We start from the raw sequence: 12,523 nt of genomic DNA on the forward strand, positions 1-12,523 counted from the left end.
GACACAGATTTTTTTGTCTCTATCACAAATAGCAAGGGAACTTTTTAAGGACCCCAAATCTGTGTTCCCAAGAAAGGTCTGAAATAGGAGAACCTTGAACTTTAGTGTGAATCACTATAACCTCTGAAATTTATTTAAAGTAGAGAAGGGATAAATACGCTGAGCACAGAGGATTTTTAGGGCAGTGAAACTATCCTATATGATACTATAATGTCATTAAACATTTGTTCAAACTCATAGAATGTACAACACTAAGAATGAACCCTAAAGTAAACTATGGATTTGTGTGATGTGTCAGTAACTATTCATCAATTGTAACAAATGTAACACTCCGGTGGGAGATGTTGATAAAGGTGTAGGTGTGGGGGTAGAAGGCATATGGGAAAACTCTGTCACCTTCCGCTAGATTTTCTTGTGAACCTAAAACTGCTCTAAAAAAATAAAGTCTATTAAAAAAAAATGGAGGCGCTACAATTCCCTTTTCAGAAATTCTTTTTCAGTGTTCGTGGTGCCCTACATTTAGCATGCTTCCATAGTGACTTCTATGTGTTCTTATAGTAAGAACCACTGATCTGGAATCTGGTCTCACTGTATCTCTGCTTTGCTGAGCTCAGGTTACACAACATACAGTTGGCTCACAGCATTTTCCAGATCAAAGGTACCTAATAGTCAATCTGTTCTAATCCAGAATGAGTCTAGACTTCCTAAAAAAGGGAAAGCCCAATTTTAAGACCCAACATTTTTGTCACCTGGATTTTGATGTTACTTCTGGAACTCAGCCAAACCAGCTTCTTGAGGTCAGAAGCAAATAGAATAATTCTGAATTTATAGACACATGGAAGAATATCTTTTAAAATGAGGTCTTAGGGGCACCTGGGTGGCTCAATCAGTTGAGTGTCCGACTTCAGCTCAGGTCATGATCTCACAGCTCCTGAGTTCAAATCCCACATCAGGCTCTGTGCCAACAGCTCAGAGCTTGGAGCCTGCTTCAGATTCTGTCTCCCTATCTTTCTGCCCCTCCCCTGCTCACGCTCTGTCTCTCTGTCTCAAAAATAAGTAAACATTAAAAAAAATTAAAAATAAAATAAGGTCTTAACTGTACATGGGTCTAGGAAGAAGCTAAGAAAACTAAGGGCAGCTTCTATAAAGATGTAACATATGATCCAGCCCTAAAATATTGAGTGAGACATAGGTAAGCGAGAAAAGATAGAAAAATAGTTTTATAAATCATTTCTAATGAAAAAAGTCCTTGAAACCCCATGATGATTGTAAAAGAACACTCCCTGTAAGTGCTTTGGCAAAAGCCAACATGTTTTGAAAATATTTAATTGTTCATGGATATCTTTAATTAATTTCCATAACTATTGAGCTTGAAACTAAGTAGCAGATTTAGGACTACCCTCATCACCAGATTTGTTGTACTGTTTATATGACTCAGAGATGAGATGGTAACAAGACTATTGAGTTACTATAGAGAAAACAGCACTTAAGTGAGCTTTGTTGGTGGTCCATTTAGACAGATGGCCCACAGTTTCCAGAGCATTTGTGCTTTCTTTAAATAAATACCCCCAACACTGAGAGGGGAAAAAAAAAAAACTGAAAAGAATGGTGATTAACTTTTTCGTTGTGCCAGTGATTTATTATTTAAACTTATAACCTACTGGCTTTATTCAAAGGGCTGGTTAAAATTGCACAATACCAGATAATCTATGTCAATCTCTCTATAACATAATTGTATGAAGGACACTGAGGTAGCTAGTTCATTACAGTCTTAGAATGGATTTGCTGCCTTTTAGTTTTATGTCTTTGTCTGTTTTTCATGATGATTCTGTCATTCCTCTGATTTTTGTCAGGGCCACTCTTCAGATATGGACATGTCTACAGAAATGACATTTTAGAAATGTTTATTACTATGTAAATACCCAAAATGTATCCATGAAACTTACCTGATTTCCATAAGCATTATACTCTGAATTTCTATTTTTTGGGAAAAGGATTGAAATCCAAACTCATAAAATCCTAATTTCTTGTTTGACTAATGTATACATTTATAATTTATTAGAGAATTATTTTGTTAATTCATATAAAGGAATTTGAAATATAATATAATGCTTCTTCATCAACAGGTCTCTATGAAGGAATAATGGTGTAAGGATTGTTACCCCTAGAATAAGATATTTTTATAAATCACAATAGGAGAGTTAGCCAAATGCATAGAGTTTGTGAAGGACAACATTTCACCTGCTTATTTTATAGAAGATTTTGTTTCACAATTTCTCTTTCTTTTTTTTTTTGTTTTTGTTTTTGTTTGTTTGTTTTAAGCATGATCAATCATCAAGCAGAAAGAACTTGACAAGTTCTCTTGAACAAAAGATAAGGTGCTTGGAAAAACAGAGAAAAGAGGTAATTTACAAATATTAGCTGAAGCAACATGTATCATGAGTTAATGCTGAGAATAAAATAGAGTCTAGAGTCTTTTATTTTTGTTATTGGGTCACAGTATTTATCTCCAGGATTTTGGACTGCATTATGTTGAGAGGAAGTACTTTTTTCTTATTCACCTGCATTTCTCTTACCCAGTCTTTCAGTGTTTGTGTAAATGAGTGAAAAATGACAAAGTCATAAATCTAATAATTATCTTAATTTTTCTCAAAACTTAGATGTTTCCTCCACATGGACTATGTGAGCTTATCACCTGTGCCTTATGCCTTGCAACTTGACATACCTTGAAACTCAAACTGTCAAAGGCTTTAGGTGTAATTGACTTAGGCACTATGATTTCATGAGCTGGGTATCCAGCCACATAGGGGTTAAGGAGCATTATTGAAAAAAAATTTTTTTGTTGTTTATAAAATGCCATTAGGAATGTGATGGATATTATTATGAGTTCTGTTTTTCTGAGTTTAATGAATGTTAGAACCTCTTTATTCTTCTTGAAGATGAAGAAGTGAAAAGTGTAACAATTTTAACACTGTGTATGTTGTCAAATTTTAAATTAGTTTCCTAAACCATTGTATATGTTTTATCCTTCATGTTCTTCTGTATGGTGCCTTCTACTCCTCTTTGATATTACATAAAATATTGTATCCTTCTGGAAAATTATTGAACTATAGCAGGGTAATGTTACCATGGCATAGAAATGTTAATCCTTAAAATGCCAACAGATAAGATATCTTTATATAATAATATAATATAGTCTATACTAAATACCCATAGCTATTTCCAGCATAAGATTTACCTAGGGACTGGGTGTCTGGATTAGATATTTTGTTTTATAATTAGGAGACTATGTTGCTTCCTTTTAGTCCTTGTAACTATCTTCTCAATCTCTGTCCCATATTGAAAGTGTTGGAATTTCTCTTGATGTAGGAAGTTACAGGCTTCCCTTACAAGAAAACTAAAACACAGGACATAGTTTTTTTTCTTCCTTTAGCACATAATTTTAAAGCTTCTAAATTGCAGCCTAAATTATTTCTAAATATTCTTATGACAAAACTATTATTCCTTGAAAATCTATAATTTCAAAACGGTGATATTATCCATTCATTACATATACATTACAAGTCATGTGTTGATTTTAAAAAGCACAATATTGCAAGCACGTGATGGTAAGTTATCAGGATTTGGAATTCATTAATATAAATTCTGCTTTAGAAAAGCTAGAAGAAATATTTAATTATAATAATCAGTGTAAGCACACAGAAAAATATGGAAAGGTTTGAAAAAAGACCCTCATATATTAATAAATCTTACAGAAAACCATCAATACTCCCAAAGTTTTACTGGATTTTGATTGTATTAAACAAAGATGAAAATTTCAAATAACAAGCAAAGTTGAAAGTTCTAATAACAGTTCAGCTGACTAGTCAAGATATACGTAAGGCTAAATGGTTTTTCATATGTTAGCCAGTTATACAAAGAGGGAGTGTGCTCAATTCAATCGTCCCAGCCCTACAAGAACTTGGTGGAAGGAATACTGTGTTCAACCGTGGCTTGCAAGTCTTACTAGCCCCCCAAAAGTGATTTCATTTTGGCCAAATTTCCAAATGGGCAGAAATCCATATTGATCCACCAAATTTTAATAATTTCAGCTCCTGGAAGTTAACCAGCAATGGGATCAGCAATTTAGAAGTATGAAAGAGTTATATGAACGAAAGGTAAACACCTCTCTGTTTAGTATTTGCTTTAGATCAGTAAGCTGGGGGACCAAGTCTGTGAAGATTCTCACTGGTTGCAGCTGAAGGAGACATGTGGCTAGCCAACTGTTGAAAAAATGATGGGTGGGGGGGTAGGGAGAAGGTGCTGAGTGCATTATTGGTCTCTTGGTACTGAAGATTAGTGAAGGATATCAGTGAATTATCTTGAGCATGGCAAAAAAAAAAAAAAAAAAAAGGTACTAAAAATAGCCTTTAGCCTCTGGCGATGTCTCTAGAGTTCTTATGCACATTCATCATAGCTCATGGAATAACCTGTTTTGGATTTGTTACTAGCAGCCATAAATACACAAAGTTATATGTGAGGTAGGATATGGCTTAAAGTTAATACTGTTTTATACGAGGCCATTTCTCTAATTCTTTAATTAGTTGGCATAAGCTATTTACACAGATAAAGAAATGAACAATGGTAGCAGTGACAGTGTGAGGGGAAGTGGGGGCATTCCCTCTTCCCCCTACAGCATATTGTCTGTCAAGAATCTTTTGCTTTGATGAGAAAGAACTTTTTGGAGAGAATATCTTTTAATAGGTCAAAGTCAATTTGTAATTTAAATTATTCCACGTTCAAAAATAGAGAAAAGGAGAAAGTAAATTCCCCTAAATAATTCAGAATTAAGAAACCTGACCACAAGTGAGTAACAGAGCAGTATTGCTCTCTTCTTCCCCATTTTGATACACTGAAGCATTAAATTTAGTAAGTGCAGGATAATGCTCCCACTACAGCAGGCCTGTTATATTCAGTCTGGGGCAGCTTTGGGGTCTCCAAATTTTAAAGAACATGGTCCCAGAGAAAATGTGTAAGCTGCTCAGGAAGAATGGCCTGCAGGTGTGTGAAGACCCTTGGTTAACAGTGGGCATAATTCCCATCTTTGATAAAACACCCTTTTCTAAGGCCTCTCTTACTGGACCATCATCGCTCTGAGAACTAGCTTGGCATTTCGTAGGGCGTCAAGCATTGCAGATTACTGAGGAGTTAAAAGCCATGTCTGTTTTTCTCTGGCCCAGGCAAATTCACTCACCCCCTAACCCCATGCTGCCCTTTTCAGGTCAGGCAAAGCACATTTTGAGAGTTAGGAATAGAATGACAGGCTCAGAAGCGTCCCCGTCTAAGATCTAAATCTTTATTCTCTCGGAAGTGGTGTGGTTTGGAGAAAGGAGGGAAGGGGCTTAAGGCTGTTTCGGTGTTTACCTTTTCCGGTAGGGGAAGCTCTTCTTAAGTGCACAGGTCCTGACTTTTGCTAAGGCTGGTGGGAAATAGAACCTCTCTTAGGGGCCGCCCAGGAGTGGGGGCGTGTCCGTCCCTGCGTGCACGGGGTGGGGGAATAAATCCGGGGGTGGGAGGGGGTGTGAATTTCAGAAGTGGTGTCTGCCACACTGTGTATACGACTTCCTCAGGTCGCAGAGCTGAAAATGAAACTGGACGCCGCAGAAAGATTCCTCAGCTCGCAGGAGAAGGAGCGGCTTCAAAGTCAGAGAGAGAGCGACCGGCTGCACGACCAGACCCGCCAGAGGCTGCAGCTCGAGGAGGTGGGTGGGGCTCAGGGAGAAGACCTTCCTGGCCCCGGGGCCTGAGCACGCTCGGCGGAGAGTGGTGGGCGGAGACTGGTGGGCGGAGACTGGTGTGCGTAGGAGCGGATGGGTTACGCAAGTCCCCGGTTCTCTGCAAACTGGAGGAAGGAGATGCCCAGGTTGCGTCCTCCTTTGTTGTCCAAATGAGCAGGCCTTTGCGTGCCAGGCTCTACCCGCAGAGAGTGCTGATCCATAGATTTGGTGCCATCTTTCTAGAGCATTTCAGCCTAGGAGATTAAATTTACCCTTTTGCTTTTACTCAGATACAGTTTTTATTTCGAGTGTTAATAATAATGGGACACTGCCTTGTGTTTGTACAGCTGCTTTTGAGCTTACATAGTTTTACAAATAGGTATTGCGTTTGTAATCATAAAAAATAAAACATTTAAAAAACTGCCTCACCTTCACCATCTCATTTAACATTCTCAGCCCATCTGTGAGGGAAGTGGTATTTCTGCAATTTTTTTTTTTTTTAGCTTATTTATTTTGAGAGAGACAGAGACAGTGTGAGTGGGGGCAGAGTGGAGTTGGGGGGGGGGGGGAGGGAGAGAGAGAGAGAGGGAGAGAGAAAGAGAATCCCAAGCAGGCTCCGCACTGTCAATGCAAAACCTGATGTGGGGCTCAATCCCAGCAATCAGGAGCTCGTGACCCGAGCTGAGATCAGGAGCCCCACCCTAAACCTTCTGAGCCACCCAGGTGCCCCCTATTTTTGCCATTTTAAAGCTGAGATGTGAAGAGGTTACAGGACTTGCCAAGCTTGCCAACCTAGTACCTGGGAAAATGGGATTTGAACCCAGCCTCCAAATTTGAAATCTCCATTAATCCCCACTGAGAGCAAGATGGTGGCCATTAAGGTGACAGTCTTCTTCTAAAATACTCTCAGTTTTACTCTTAGTTGTGGGGCTTAATGGATATTATAGAGAATGGGAGGAAAATCTTAAGCTCTAATGGATGCACTTTTTTTTATGTATGTTAAGAAAAAATAAGTGTAAATAGTCTCAGGTGTAGCCTTGTGACAGATATCATGAAGCATTGGCTGTATATTAACACGTGCACCAATCTTAAGGCAATAGCTGAAATCAATGCAGACAGCCGTTGGTGTAGATTTTCTTACCTCGGTAAGGTTCTCCCTGTCCCAGTGAGTCAGAGGAAAACAAACAAGGTTTAGCAACTCCCTTCTGACCCTGTTGCAGTCCCTTCCTTTTCCTGACCAGGAATCATGACAATTGTTCCCTCATGAAGTTGGAACCATTTACAATTTGAAGTCACTTTTAGATTATGTCAAATTAGAAAATGATTGGCTCATTTTCTAAGTGTATATAAGCCCACTCTATTTAAGTGAAAGCAAATAGGAATGTTTTCACTTAAAAAAAAAAAATCACCTCACGTAGATATCTTTTTTTAAAAAACTTTTTAACATTTATTTATTTTTTAGAGAGAGAGATTGAGATGGTGAACGTGGGGAAGGGCAGAGAGAGAAGGAGACAGAATCTGAAGCAGGCTCCAGGCTCTGAACTGTCAACACAGAACCCGACAGGGGGCTTGAACTCAGAAATGATGAGATCGTGACCTGAGCTGAAGTTGGATGCTTAACAGACTAAACCACTCAGGCACCCCACATAGATATCTTAGATCTAATTATTGTTTTGGGAAATATTAATTACTAAAACAACATATTCTAACGTGTGTTAGCTATTTTCTCATCTTGATTTACTTAAATTCCGGGATGTTTGTTTTATTAGGTTAAAGTTTCAGTGCCATTAAGAATTCAGTTCATTCCAGGAGTGCCTGGGTGGTTCAGTCATTAAGTGTCTGACTCTTGATTTCAGCTCAGGTGATGATCTCAAGTTTGGTGGGATTGACCCCACATTGGGCTCTGCGTTGACAGCGTGGTTTCTGCTCGGGATTCTCTCTCTCTCTCTCTCTCTCTCTCTCTCTCTCTCTCCCTCTCTCCCTCTCTCCCTCTCTCCCTCTCTCCCTCTCTCTGCCCCTCCCCACCACGCTCACGTGAGCTTGCTCTCCTTTTTTTTTTTTTTTTTAATTTTTTTTTAATGTTTATTTATTTTTGAGACAGAGAGAGACAGAGCATGAACAGGGGAGGAGCAGAGAGAGAGGGAGACACAGAATCTGAAACAGGCTCCAGGCTCTGAGCTGTCAGCACAGAGCCCGACGCGGGGCTCGAACTCACAGACCATGAGATCATGACCTGAGCCGAAGTCGGACGCTTAACTGACTGAGTCACCCAGGCGCCCCGCGCCCCTCCTTCTTTAAAAATAAATAAAACTTAAAAAAAAATGCAATTCACTCCACAAAAAATTTACTATCTAAAATATAAAATTAAGAATTAGAAGATAGATATTGTCAACTAACCTTGCTTCAGTTATGTAAAACAGAGGACTTTTTGAAGGTAATTGGAAACATGGAGGAGTGATGGCACTTGGACTTGTTGATCTCTCCCTTTTCAAAGCAATGACACAACAATACAGTGCTCTGAGTAATTATCTGTAGTGAAGGGTCTTATTTGCCTGAAGTTTTATCCTCTTCTCCCTCTCTTCAGTTCAGAATGATGCAGGCAGGATTGGTCTTTGAGATATTTCATATTTTTTATTGCAATCGTACTTTTTTTTTTCTTTGTAGAACTTTACTTACTTTTACTAAATCGCTTACCCATCACTCTGTAACAGTACATGGGAACTTGCTTATTCTCTGAACCCATTTGACCCTTGAAAGTGAGGACTGAGGATTTTGAGCTTTTTCTGGGGTCATGAAACTTACTTAGTAGCACTAAGGAGGAAAGAAAGATTTTTTTTCTATCTGAACCCTGTCCTCCAACCAAAGAATATTGCTTAAATGGAATGTCAAGGGGCGCCTGGGTGGCTCAATTGGTTAAACATCCAACTTCTGCTCAGGTTATGATCTCACAGTTCGGTTCATGAGTTTGAGCCCCTCCTTGAGCTCTGTGCTGACAGCTCAGAGCCTGGAGCCTGCTTCAGATTCTGTGTCTCCCTCTCTCTCTGTCCGTCCCCTTCTTATGCTCTCTCTCTCTCTCTCTCTCTCTGGCTCAAAAGTAAATAAATATAAAAAAAAAAAATTTAAAGGAACGTTAAGTGAAAATCTAGCAGGTTCTGTTTTTATTGTATTTCAGAAGTATTCCTACAACATTATCTCATCTGAATTTTATTGATTTCAGTTTTGTTTTCTTGCTGTTTATTTCAGAAGGAAAAGGAGAGCCTAAGTGAAGAATTACATGAATTGAAGAAAGAAAATAAGCTTTTGAAGGAAAAAAACACTCTTGCGAGCAAGAAGAAGGAACAGTATGAATGTGAAATAAAGCGCCTCAATAAGGTACCAGTCCAGGTCAATCTGGGGAGCTGGAAGGAAAGGTCCCTGTAGAAAGAGCACATTCCTAACTGAGAGTCACAACACAATCTGTGCAGCAGTACAGCTCCTGGTCTTGGGAGCCTGCACAGGAGCTTCTCTGTAATTTTATAAGTCACTCGTAGCTGTATCTTTCAGCCAAGGCTTTAAGGAATACATGTCCCTGCAAAAAATCATCATGAAAAAGAGAAATGAGGAGTAACTTCAGAAGATAGTAAGAACTTTTTTTTTTTTTAGTTCAAAGAACCACGTAAAGCAAGTGGGTGTTTGGGAACAATAGCATATCTCTTGGTCAACCACAAAAGTTTCCTGAGGAAACAGGCTGCTCTTTAAAATCATCACTATGGAGCTGAGTATGATGCAGACTGTATGGAATCATGCTAAAGACCAGCCCCAAGGCTGATATGGTGGCCTTCCAGAGAAGAAGGCTAAAACTCATTTTTAATTAGGGTGTGGGGTCTGGGGGATGGGGGGAGGAATGGAGGTAGGTGTGTTAGAAAAACACAAGTGGTTAAGTGCCTTGGCTTCAACTTAACTATTCGAAGGGGCTACTTGTGGAGTGCTGCCAAAGGATGACTCTAGAGAATTTGTGCATTTGTGTGTGTGTGTGTGTGTGTGTGTGTGTGTGTGTGTGTGAGAGAGAGAGAGAGATTGAGAGAGAGAGAGAGAGTTTTATGGACAGATAGCTTAATTTCCCTGGGGAAGGGATTGCTCACTTATTCAAGTTAGTAATTAAATCCTTTGCTGTTGATTTTTCAAAGGGCCACATCAGATGTGGACCATAGGAGCACTTGTAGTACATGTTTGAGTCAAGATATTCATCTCTCAAGTTAGATATCTCTTGACCTAAGTAATAGAAATTGCCTTCCAAAACAAGAGTGGGTGATTGGCCTTGAAAAAGTGGTCAGTGCCTGTGCTTTTCGGACCGTGTATATTTTAGTCTGGACTGTGTATCTTTTTAGTGTTCAGAGGATCATTTAAAGATCCCCAAAGGGTTGAGTATGTGCCTGTATGGTTGACAGAATGCTTTACAAATGTGATGCTGCATTTGATCTGTTTGTGGGGCAAGTTACTGGTCAGGAGAAAATGGGAAAGTAGAGACTAACATCATAAACAATGCACTTCTCTATCCTCTATGAGAGGAAACAGTGTTCAGAGATACAAATTTAGAGCAAATAAATTTTCCCTTTTATCCTCTGTCGGAAATCCTCCACAGATGAATTAGAGGAACTAATGTTGGGATTATGCTTGAAATCTTTCCCATCTGTGATTTGTTATTTGATAAGTTTTCTTCCGCTCTCTAATTCATTTCTGTAAATGTTGACACAAGAATATACACCCTATAGTAATTAGAACAGCCATGAACTGTTTTTTGCTCCTATGTGTACCCTTAATTTTTGTGTCTCTGTATTTATAGTCTAATATTTTCAAAGTTAGTAAAAAATTTTTAACTCTTGTGATTATAATAAAATTGAGAAAATGAGAGAAATTAATTTGAGTAAAATTCAGGCCTTTATGCAAATGTCACCTTCTCAGAGGATTTTTCTGGCTACCCTAATTAAAATTACATATTCTGTCTCTGATATTCCTATTTTAATGTTTCATTGGAATTTATTGCTATCTAATATATATTTAATGTCTCATATTAATTACCCTATTTGTTTCCTGTCTCCCAATCTTGATTGTAAGCTCCATGAGGGTAGGACTGTGCAATCGACTTCTCTATTTGGCATAGTAGGCACAGTATTGAGGGCTCATGATACTTTTAGTGGCCTATTAATATGTTTAATTTCTCTCAAAATCTGAAAAAAAATGGACCTTTAAGTCAAAAAAACATTTTCTTATTAATATGAAATATATTCATCTTTGTAAGAATGCAGGTAGGAAACATAATTTTAATATGCATTTATTTGGAGGAATGGACTCACAATGTGTTCTGGATGCCAACAATAGGGGATTGCTCACAGTATGTTCTTAAATATTTATTGAATGGATAAATTAATTAAATAATTTAGCTGGTACATAATATGTTCAGTAGCCAATTCTGGCCCCAAGATTCATGCTTTTTTTTTTTTTTAATTTTTTTTTTTTTTAACGTTTATTTATTTTTGAGACAGAGAGAGACAGAGCATGAACTGGGGAGGGTCAGAGAGAGAGAGGGAGACACAGAATCTGAAACAGGCTCCAGGCTCTGAGCTGTCAGCACAGAGCCCGACACGGGGCTCGAACTCACGAGCCGAGCTGTGAGATCATGACCTCAGCTGAAGTCAGATGCTTAACCGACTGAGCCACCCAGGCGCCCCCCCAAGATTCATGCTTTAGCAGGCATAACACACTACTTATGAGTAGTGAAAAAAAAGTAATAAAAGGATACTTTAAGCCAGATGTACTTCCACTATATCTATACCTTAAAATATCATTTAAAAAGCATAGATAGAAAGTGATGAGCTATGAAAGGTTTTTTTCTCATTTAGTGAATGTATTAGTATCTAAGGAAACGTAAGCAATTACTATTCATACATACATTGTGGATTGTTTCTTCTCTTAGCACAGGAATAAATAAAAGTTACTTAAAACGTTCATTTGGGTAGTTGATTTTGCACACCCTCCATCACAGCTGGAATTCAGGGCCCACCCTGCTTGCACTAGCAGACCCCCTGCTGACCCATTCACCACAGCAGAAATTTGTAGCATATCAGCTTAGTAATTAACATATGGTTTTCAGAAGTTCACACAACTCTGTGTACTCAATTCGGCTTATTTGCTTTGAAGGAAATACCCAAGGGCATTGTTTTCATTGAGTTCTTAAAGAGAAGCCAGATGTTTAACCAAAGTGAGAGAAATTACCTGAGGCTCCTCAGCCAATGCCACCCATGGGCAAAATTGATTTGTCCAACATCTCACCATTGTGAGATGGGTAGATCTGTTTAGTATGCCTGTGCTGATAGTAAATTACTATTCTGGAATAGGTTATAGGTATTTGTTCAAGGAAGTTAAAAAACCCCAAGATGGAATAAATGTCTATTCAACTCACCTTTCAGTTATGACTCATTTGAAAATTTTCTAGAAGCCTGAATAGCATGAAAGGTAGACCAGGAAATTCAAATATAACAACACCCACAAAAATAGTCTGTTCATAGGTCTAGAATATGAAATCGGCATAGTTGATTGTCTTTAACTCATTTGGCTCACCCCATCCTAGATTTTCTCCACTTTTAAAAATTGTAACTAATATACTACTTCTTAAAACCATGTAGCTTAACAACAAGTTCTAACAAAACATAAATTATGAAACAACTTTTATTGTTTCTTTAAATTCTTCTTGGAGGAAGAAAAAAGTTCTTGTTTCTCTTGCAACTTCA

At 38.3% G+C, this 12,523-nt stretch overlaps 1 protein-coding gene and 1 long non-coding RNA gene across 4 annotated transcripts in view; one reads left to right on the forward strand and one right to left on the reverse strand.

Moving 5' to 3' along the window:
* LOC122217904 overlaps nucleotides 1-5,617 on the reverse strand; it is a 46,293-nt gene extending 40,676 nt beyond the window's left edge. For both annotated transcript variants that reach the window (XR_006201739.1, XR_006201740.1), the window contains exon 1: nucleotides 5,404-5,617. This is a non-coding gene — a long non-coding RNA (uncharacterized LOC122217904). The remainder of the gene's footprint in view (nucleotides 1-5,403) is intronic.
* Nucleotides 1-12,523, forward strand: part of TNIP3 (TNFAIP3 interacting protein 3) — a 91,644-nt gene that overhangs the window by 56,682 nt on the left and 22,439 nt on the right. For both annotated transcript variants that reach the window (XM_042935600.1, XM_042935601.1), the window contains exons 4-7: nucleotides 2,323-2,403; nucleotides 4,092-4,157; nucleotides 5,610-5,741; nucleotides 9,000-9,128. In XM_042935600.1, coding sequence (XP_042791534.1) covers nucleotides 2,323-2,403; nucleotides 4,092-4,157; nucleotides 5,610-5,741; nucleotides 9,000-9,128 — 408 coding nt within the window. The remainder of the gene's footprint in view (nucleotides 1-2,322; nucleotides 2,404-4,091; nucleotides 4,158-5,609; nucleotides 5,742-8,999; nucleotides 9,129-12,523) is intronic.

Source organism: Panthera leo, chromosome B1, assembly GCF_018350215.1.
Source record: "Panthera leo isolate Ple1 chromosome B1, P.leo_Ple1_pat1.1, whole genome shotgun sequence".
Classification (NCBI taxonomy): domain Eukaryota; kingdom Metazoa; phylum Chordata; class Mammalia; order Carnivora; family Felidae; genus Panthera; species Panthera leo.